General features: G+C 46.3%; 1 protein-coding gene across 1 annotated transcript; it reads right to left on the reverse strand.

Annotated features, from left to right (window-relative positions):
* Positions 1-493: 493 nt before the first annotated feature.
* PPP1R15B (protein phosphatase 1 regulatory subunit 15B) lies at positions 494-9,138 on the reverse strand. Its single transcript, XM_059487733.1, has 2 exons — positions 7,762-9,138; positions 494-1,076 (listed from the first exon to the last, which is right to left on the reverse strand). The coding sequence occupies exons 1-2, from the start codon at positions 9,136-9,138 to the stop codon at positions 864-866; spliced, it is 1,590 nt and encodes a 529-aa protein (XP_059343716.1). The 3' UTR covers positions 494-863.
* Between the last annotated feature and the right edge of the window lie 974 nt (positions 9,139-10,112).

Here is a 10,112-nt window from a genome sequence, read left to right on the forward strand (position 1 = left end):
ATCTCATTTTTCTCCCCATTTCTGCACATGCAGCTGCCAGGGGGGGAAAAAAAGAAAAAAAATTCCCATTTTTCTCCCCATTTCAGCACATGCAGGGAAAAAAAAAGGGAAAAAAAAAATCCCATTTTTCTCCATTTTTCTCCCCGTTTCAGCACATGTAGGGAAAAAAAAAGGGAAAAAAAAAATCCCATTTTTCTCCATTTTTCTCCCCGTTTCAGCACATGCAGGGAAAAAAAAAAGGCAAAAAAAAAAATCCCATTTTTCTCCATTTTTCTCCCCGTTTCAGCACATGCAGGGGAAAAAAAAGGGAAAAAAATCCCATTTTTCTCCCTGTTTCAGCACATGCAGGGGAAGAAAAAGGGAAAAAAAAAATCCCATTTTTCTCCATTTTTCTCCCTGTTTCAGCACATGCAGCTGCCAGACAACAATTTCTCAATATCAAACTGGGGGGGGAAAAAAGGAAAAAAAATCCCATTTTTCTCCCCATTTCAGCACATGCAGGGGAAAAAAAAGGGAAAAAGATCTCATTTTTCTCCCCATTTCTGCACATGCAGCTGCCAGACAACAATTTCTGAATATCAAACCAGGGGGGGAAAAAAATGAAAAAAAAATTCCCATTTTTCTCCATTTTTCTCCCCGTTTCAGCACATGCAGCTGCCAGACAACAATTTCTGAGTATCAAACCAGGGGGGAAAAAAAATCCCATTTTTCTCCCCGTTTCAGCACAAGCAGGGAAAAAAAAAAAGGGGAAAAAAATTCCCATTTTTCTCCATTTTTCTCCCCGTTTCAGCACACGCAGCTGCCACGTGCAGTCGAGATTTGACGACCTGAAGGGTGAGGCAAACTGCAGGAGGTGGAAGGTTCTAGAAGGGCTCGGTCCTGTGGGGTTGGGATTCCTGGAGCCTCTGCAGCACCCTCAGCCGGTGCTCGGGGCTCAGGCAGAAGCCGATGGCCGCCTCGGTCTCCTGGATGCGTCTCTGGAAGCGGCAGCCGTCGCGAGCCAGCTCCTCCCAGGGCCCCCGGCGATCCTCCTCGCTGCTGATGTAGTACTCTGTCACCTCCTCGTGGAATGTCACCTGCAAAAAGCAGAGTTTCACTCAGGAATTCTCAGCAAATGCAAGTTTAAAGTGGTTTGAGTCAAAGTTGTTGAGTGGTGAAAGAGCTGCGAAATTTTTCTGAGGGGTGTTGGGAAGGGATTCCTGACTGGGATTGGAATGGTGGAACTGCCAGAGGAGCTGTGGCTGCTCCATCCCTGGGAGGGTCCAAAGTCAGGCTTAAAAGTGGATAAAAAATAAAAAATAAAGCAGAATTTCAGGCAGGAATTCTCAGTAAATCCAAGTTTAAAGTGGTTTGAGTCAAAGTTGTTGAGTGGTGAAACTGCTGGGAATTTTTTCTGAGGGGTGTTGGGAAAGGATTCCTGACTGGGAAGGAATTGCCAGAGGAGCTGTGGCTGCGCCATCCCTGGGAGTGTCCCAAGTCAGGCTGGAAAGTGGGTAAAAAATATAAAAAAAATAGATAAAAATAAGTAAAATATAGCTACAAAATATGAGTTTAAAATACTATGACAATAAATAGGCTATGAGGCCCCTCGCTGCTGATGTAGTACTCTGTCACCTCCTCGTGGAATGTCACCTGCAAAAAGCAGAGTTTCACTCAGGAATTCTCAGCAAATCCAAGTTTAAAGTGGTTTGAGTCAAAGCTGTTGAGAGGTGAAAGAGCTGGGAAATTTTTCTGAGGGGTGTTGGGAAGGGATTCCTGACTGGGATTGGAATGGTGGAACTGCCAGAGGAGCTGTGGCTGCTCCATCCCTGGGAGGGTCCAAAGTCAGGCTTAAAAGTGGATAAAAAATAAAAAATAAAGCAGAATTTCAGGCAGGAATTCTCAGTAAATCCAAGTTTAAAGTGGTTTGAGTCAAAGTTGTTGAGTGGTGAAACTGCTGGGAATTTTTTCTGAGGGGTGTTGGGAAAGGATTCCTGACTGGGAAGGAATGGGCAGAGGAGCTGTGGCTGCGCCATCCCTGGGAGTGTCCCAAGTCAGGCAGGATAGTGGGTAAAAAATAGAAAAAAAATAGATAAAAATAAGTAAAATATAGCTTCAAAATATGAGTTTAAAATACTATGACAATAAATAGACTATGAGGCCCCTCGCTGCTGATGTAGTATTCTGTCACCTCCTCGTGGAATGTCACCTGCAAAAAGCAGAGTTTCACTCAGGAATTCTCAGCAAATCCAAGTTTAAAGTGGTTTGAGTCAAAGTTGTTGAGTGGTGAAAGAGCTGGGAAATTTTTCTGAGGGGTGTTGGGAAGGGATTCCTGACTGGGATTGGAATGGTGGAACTCGCAAAGGAGCTGTGGCTGCTCCATCCCTGGGAGTGCCTAAACTCAGGCTGGAAAGTGGGTAAAAAATATTAAAAAATAGATAAAAATAAGTAAAATATAGCTTCCAAATATGAGTTTAAAATACTGTAACAATAAATAGACTATGAGGCCCTTTCAGGTCCTCTTAACTGCTGATGTAATATTCCATCATACACCAGATTTTAACGGAATGTCACCTGCAAAAAGCAGAATTTCAGGCAGGAATTCTCAGCAAATCCAAGTTTAAAGTGGTTTGAGTCAAAGTTTTTGAGTGGTGAAAAGATTGGGGATTTTTTCTGAGGGGTGTTGGGAAAGGAATCATGACTGGGATTGGAATGGTGGAACTCGCAAAGGAGCTGTGGCTGCTCCATCCCTGGGAGGGTCCAAAGTCAGGCTTAAAAGTGGATAAAAAATAAAAGAAAAGCAGAATTTCAGGCAGGAATTCTCAGTAAATCCAAGTTTAAAGTGGTTTGAGTCAAAGTTGTTGAGTGAAAGAGTTGGGAAATTTTTCTGAGGGGTGTTGGGAAAGGAATCCTGACTGGGATTGGAATGTGGAACTGCCAGAGGAGCTGTGGCTGCTCCATCCATCCCTGGGAGTGTCAAAACTCAGGCTGGGAAAAAAAGGGGATAAAAATTGGTAAAAAATAGCTAAAAATAAATAAAATATGGATTAAAATGGATTTTTAAAAATGGATTTAAAATAGTATAAAAATAAACAGAATATTATTAAAGTAGTGTGGGATTCCTGTTGGGACTGTGGATCCCTGCTGGGACTGTGGGGTCCCTGATGGGATTTTGGGGTTCCTGATGGGACTGTGGGGTCCCTGATGGGATTTTGGGGTTCCTGATGGGACTGTGGGGTCCCTGATGGGACTGTGGGGTCCCTGATGGGATTGTGGGGTCCCTGATGGGACTGTGGGGTCCCTGATGGGATTTTGGGGTCCTTGCTGGCACTGGGGATTGCTGAGGATTACCTAAGCCAAAAAGGAAAAAAAACCAGGAGGTTTTGTTGAGTCAAGAGCCCCGTGAGTCACCACGGGGACAGATAAGGAGGGACAGGGGACAACAGTCAGCCAAACGTGACCGGAACAACCAGTCCTAAAATCCACAAAAAGTGTCACAGCCCCTCCTGGGATTCCAGGGGTGGAGTTTGTGTCATGAAATTAAAAATATACACAAAAATTGTCACAATCCCTCCTGGAATTCCAGGGTTAGGGTAATTGTGTAATGAAATTAAAAATATACACACAAAAAGTGTCACATTCCTTCCTGGGATTGTAGGGGTGGAGTTTGTGTAATGAAATTAAAAATATACACCAAAAGTGTCACAATCATTCCTAGAATCCTAGGGGGTGGAGTTCACATAACGAAATTAATTAAAAATATACACACCAAAATTCACAATCCCTACTGGAACTCCAGGGGTGGAGTTCATGTAATGAAATTAAAAATATACACACAAAAATTGTCACAATCCCTCCTGGAATTCCAGGGTTAGGGTTAGGGTAATTGTGTAATGAAATTAAAAATATAAACAGCAAAATTCACATTGCTTCCTGGAATTCCAGGGTTAGGGTAATTGTGTAATGAAATTAAAAATATACACATAAAAACTGTCACAATCCCTCTTAGAATCCTAATAAAAATATATACACAAAACTCACAATCCCTCCAGGAATTCTAGGGGTGGAGTTTGTGTAATGAAATTAAAAATATACACACAAAAAGTGTCACAATCCCTCCTGGAATTCCAGGGTTAGGGTAATTGTGTAATGAAATTAAAAATATACACACAAAAAGTGTCACAATCCTTCCTGGGATTGTAGGGGTGGAGTTTGTGTAAGGAAATTAAAAATATACACACAAAAATTGTCACAATCCCTCCTGGAATTCCAGGGTTAGGGTTAGGGTAATTGTGTAATGAAATTAAAAATATAAACACAAAACTGTCACAATCCCTTTTGGAATCCTATTAAAAATATACACACAAAACTCACCATCCCTCCTGGAATTCTAAGGGTGGAGTTCACATAATCAAATTAATTAAATTAATTTAAAATATACACATAAAACCTGTCACAATGCCTCCCAGAATTCCAGGGTTAGGATTAGGGTAATTGTGTAATGAAATTAAAAACATAAACAGCAAAATTCACATTCCTTCCTGGAATTCCAGGGGGTAGAGTTTGTGTAATGAAATTAAAAATATACACACAAAAACTGTCACAATCCTTCCTGGGATTGTAGGGGTGGAGTTTGTGTAAGGAAATTAAAAATATACACACAAAAATTGTCACAATCCCTCCTGGAATTCCAGGGTTAGGGTTAGGGTAATTGTGTAATGAAATTAAAAATATAAACAGAAAAATTCACATTGCTTCCTGGAATTTCAGGGTTAGGGCAATTGTGTAATGAAATTAAAAATATAGACACCAAAATTCACATTCCTTCCAGGAATTCCAGGGTTAGGGTAATTGTGTAATGAAATTAAAAATATAAATACCAAAATTCCCATTGCTTCCTGGAATTCCAGAAGGGTTTGGGTGATCCCATTGCTCGAGGGACATTTCCCACCGTCCCAGGGGTGTTTTGTGCAAGGACAGGATGAAGAGGTGATCCCAAAAATCAGCAGGGCAGGATGAAGGAATTCCCAGATCCCAAAAATCAGCAGGGCAGGATGAAGGAATTCCCAGATCCCAAAAATCAGCAGGGCAGGATGAAGGAATTCCCTGATCCCAAAAATCAGCAGGGCAGGATGAAGGAATTCCCAGATGCCAAAAATCAGCAGGGCAGGATGAAGGAATTCCCAGATCCCAAAAATCAGCAGAGCAGGATGAAGGAATTCCCTGATCCCAAAAATCAGCAGATCCCAAAAATCAGCAGGGGAGGATGAAGGAATTCCCAGATCCCAAAAATCAGCAGGGCAGGATGAAGGAATTCCCTGATCCCAAAAATCAGCAGGGCAGGATGAAGGAATTCCCTGATCCCAAAAATCAGCAGGGCAGGATGAAGGAATTCCCTGATCCCAAAAATCAGCAGGGGAGGATGAAGGAATTCCCAGATCCCAAAAATCAGCAGATCCCAAAAATCAGCAGGGGAGGATGAAGGAATTCCCTGATCCCAAAAATCAGCAGGGGAGGATGAAGGAATTCCCAGATCCCAAAAATCAGCAGATCCCAAAAATCAGCAGGGGAGGATGAAGGAATTCCCAGATGCCAAAAATCAGCAGGGCACGATGAAGGAATTCCCTGATCCCAAAAATCAGCAGGGCACGATGAAGGAATTCCCAGATGCCAAAAATCAGCAGGGCAGGATGAAGGAATTCCCTGATCCCAAAAATCAGCAGATCCCAAAAATCAGCAGGGCAGGATGAAGGAATTCCCTGATCCCAAAAATCAGCAGGGGAGGATGAAGGAATTCCCTGATCCCAAAAATCAGCAGGGCAGGATGAAGGAATTCCCAGATCCCAAAAATCAGCAGGGCAGGATGAAGGAATTCCCAGATGCCAAAAATCAGCAGGGGAGGATGAAGGAATTCCCAGATGCCAAAAATCAGCAGGGCAGGATGAAGGAATTCCCTGATCCCAAAAATCAGCAGATCCCAAAAATCAGCAGGGGAGGATGAAGGAATTCCCAGATCCCAAAAATCAGCAGGGCAGGATGAAGGAATTCCCTGATCCCAAAAATCAGCAGGGCAGGATGAAGGAATTCCCTGATCCCAAAAATCAGCAGGGGAGGATGAAGGAATTCCCTGATCCCAAAAATCAGCAGGGGAGTTTTAAGGAATTCCCAGATCCCAAAAATCCCCGGGAGCAGCGCCAGGAGCCCTCCCAGAGCTGAGCCCAAAGCGGCACCAACACCCCTGGATTTTACGGATTTGGGAACAAAACCCCCTGGGATTTTTGCCCCAAAAAGCCTCAGGAATGTGCCTGGCTCCTGCAGGAGAGCTTCGGGAGCTCTTCCATCAGCCCTTCCCCACCTCGCAGCTTTTTTCCATCACTCGGAGCCGCAATTCCCGCGGCTCTGACATCATTTGGGATATTGCAGCCACCTCATCCCCTCTTACACCAGCTGAGGCAAAAATTCCTGCTGCAATCGCACTCGGGAGTGCTCGAAATTAATTATTCCTGGAAATTAATACCCAAAAAGAAATGTAGCTGATGGGAAAATGTGAAATAATTATAAATATTTGCTGTTTGTATGGTTTGTTCCAACACTGGGTTGCTCAAGGATTTGGTATTCAAGGTTATTCCTCATCCAGAAGTTTGAGGGAAACACCCTGAATATCTGCAGCAGCACAAAATTTGGGATAAATTTCTGTTTATCTGCATCCCAGCACAGGCATCATCATCATTATTATTATTATTATTACCCAAATTACTTATAAAAAATCAAATTATTCTGTTTAGACTCAAAAGTCCAGTTTTTGATTACATCCTTCCTATAAATAACTATCCCATGAATAGTAAACCCATAATTATAATATAAATATTTATATTATACTAATATATATTAACATTTTATTATATTTATAATATATTACACATAATATTAATATACAATATTAATAATTTACTATATATAGTATATATCTATAATATATATAATAATACACTTCTTCTTCTTGTTATTATTATTATTTCCCAAATTACTCTGTTTAGGCTCAAAAGTCCAGTTTTTGATTACATCCTTCCTATAAATAACTATCCCATGAATAGCAAACCCGTAATTATAATATAAATATTATATTTATATAATATCTATATATATCACTATATTATATTTATAATATCTATATATAATATCAATATATTATTATATTTATACTATATATTATTATTATTATTATTAATAATAATAATAATAATAATAATAATAATAATAATAATAATAATAATAATAATAATAATAAATAGTATCTCAAACGGAAATGGGAATTTTGAGATAATTTATATGGGAACCCCAAATTTACTCCAGAGCACTCAACAAGCTGGGTTATAAAAAAAAAAATCCTAAAATAATCTCTCGGTTTCAGGTCTCAAACAACTTCCTTCTAACAGAAACTGGGGATTTTCAGGGAAATTCCTCACAACCCTATGGAGTTTTTCAGGGAAAAATTTCCACCCCAGGCCTGGAGTTTCTCTGACGTCGAAACCACAAGAGAAACAGAAAGGAAATTACAACTCCAAACGGAAAGAGAACTTTTGAATCTAGAGAAAAAATATTGTTGTCAGCGAGTCTCGGAACGAGAATCAGAATTTCCCACCACGTGCCAAGGATGAGGTTCAGCATTCCAAGGAAATTATCAGCACATATGGAACGCTGACCTCACCCCCACTTAGCGCAGTGTGGCTGTTTATTTGTTTTTATAATCCTAAAATATAAAAATATGAATAAAATCCGTACCTTCTTCCGCTTGGAGCTCGCGGTTTTCTCGCTGCTCTGGCCCAGCTCGGCGCTGCCGCAGTTGTGTTTTTCCAGCTGTACCCTGCTGAAATGCTCCGAGGGGGCACAACTCGCCCTCTCTGCCCCTCGCAAACCCGGCGTCCCCTTTTTTTTCTCCGCGGGCTGAAAAGCCGCCGTGAAGTTTAAAGGGTTATAGGGATCGTCCGAGCTACAGAACGAGTTCCAAAGTTTCAAGCTCTCCGCCTCATCCACGCTCTCACAGTCCCACTCGTCCTCATCGGAACTAGGCGAGCCCTCAGAGGACTCTGCCCATGAGTCTTCCTCCTCCTCCTCCTCCATGTCCGACATTCCCTTTCCCGGCTCGCTGGAAGACGTCTGGATGGTGGCCGTGAAGTTCTGAGGGTTGTAGGGATCCAAGCTGTAGAAGGAATTCCACAGGTGAAGCCTCTCCCCGTCCTGGCTGCCGGCGTCTGAGTCGGAGGGCAGCTCTTCGCTGTCAAACCCGTCATCATCATCTTCATCATCATCGCCATCATCCCAGTCCTCCTCACCCTCACTCTCCTCGCCGCTGGATACTCCCCCGATGATATAATCGATTAATTTATTCGCACAGACAGGTCTGGTGGAAATCGGGAAGTCTTGCTCGGTTTCCGAGTCCTCACGTTCCTCTCCAGCCAAGGCTTCCCCATCCTCAGCCGCACCCCGGATCCCCTCCTGCTCCTCGGGGACACCGCCGGGCTGAATCCCCGCATCTTCGGCCTGCTCTAAATCCCCGTTATTACCGCGCTGCTCCCCAATTTCCAGGCAGACACCCCTGTTCTGCTGCTCCTCCTCCAGGCTGTGGTAGCCGTGGTCGGGGTCGGGCACGGGCAGGTGCCAGCGCTGGAGGAACGCCAGGCGCTTGCTGCGCAGGAATTCAACCTCGGGCAAGCCCTCGGCTCGCAGGGGCTGCGGCAGGTGGCTCTTGCCCTGCTCCAAGCCCAGCGCGTACCAATCCATGGGAAGGGCTCCCAGGCTGTTCCTCACCAGCCCTGCTCCCCACAGCCCCGCCGGCGGCTCCGGCCGCTTCTCCGGGAGTTTCTCCTCGGTCCAGTCCAGCGAAGTGTCCGCCTTGGGCAGCAGCACCAGCGGCGGCGGTGCCTTGGCGGGGCACAGCGCGGAGCTCAGCGCGGCGCCGGGCAGCAGCCGCTGCAGGAGGGCGGGTAGCGGCGACAGCAGCTGCGACACCACGCGCAGCCACGAGAAGGGCGGGCTCGCCTGGGACGAGCCGCCGGCGGGCGCCGCGCTGGGCGCCGCCAGCTTCGGCCAGGCCCCGGCCAGGCCCAGTCGGGCCCATCCCAAGCCGGGGCCGGCGCGTTCGCGTCCGCTGTGCTCCATGAGGCCGCTCAGCGCTGCCAGCGGTGCGGAGGGGTGTGCGGAGCGGCGCTCCGTGGCGGGGCGGTGAGTCGGAAGGCTCGGCGGGCGGCGGGCAGCTCCGGTTCGCGTTTCGACTCCATCCTGAGGCAGCTTCAGCACAAAATGGCGGCGCCGCCGCCTCGGCGCTTCCCGCCCCCAAAGGGAGGGGCGGGGCGGCACCCTATCTGCCCCGCCCACTTCGCGTCAATACCTCCCATTGGGCGGTGTCGGAGATGCCACGCCCACCCCCCAGTGTGGCCACGCCCCGCGGGGATTGCATCAGCCGGTTCGCGGCGCACGGCAGCGCCCCCTAGCGGAGCGGCGGGGTACGGGGGGAGCGGGGGGACCCCGAGCCCACCCGGGGTTGGTCAGGGGACACACTGGGGACACTTTGGGGACACTTTGTGAGCCCCAGGGACAGCGCTGGGTGAGGGGCGCACTGGGAAAGCAGCTGGAGGATGATGGGGGTTGAGAGGGGCAGACCCCAGACCCCTAGGGCTTGGCATTCTGGAGGGTGCAGTGGGCAGATGTGTGCCCAGATGTGCAGCAGTGGGGCAGATGTGCCACCCCTCCTTTCATCCCCTTTTTATGATCCCATTCCCATGTTCCAGGCAGTCCCAAGGCAGGAAATTCCCAACTCCCTCACCCTCGAGAAGCCAGACCACCCCCCACACCCCAACAGCCACCAGATCCAATATTTAAAACTTTTAATATAAAGGTTAAAGTTAATTATTCTCGATCCTGAGAAACATTTCGTCCGTTTACGGAGCTGTCGCTGTAAACAAAGCACCACAGGCACCAAGCCCGCACCCGGGGCCGGGTGGCAGGCGGGAAGGACACAGATGTCCCCAGCGCATGGGGACAGCAACGGGACAGGCAACTCGCCACGCCGCTCTCCTTTGGGAGCGAATTCCCCGCGGTGGGAATTGCCCAGTTCCTGAGGTGGGGAGGGGTCC

The sequence above is a fragment of the Ammospiza nelsoni genome, chromosome 23, assembly GCF_027579445.1.
Source record: "Ammospiza nelsoni isolate bAmmNel1 chromosome 23, bAmmNel1.pri, whole genome shotgun sequence".
Classification (NCBI taxonomy): domain Eukaryota; kingdom Metazoa; phylum Chordata; class Aves; order Passeriformes; family Passerellidae; genus Ammospiza; species Ammospiza nelsoni.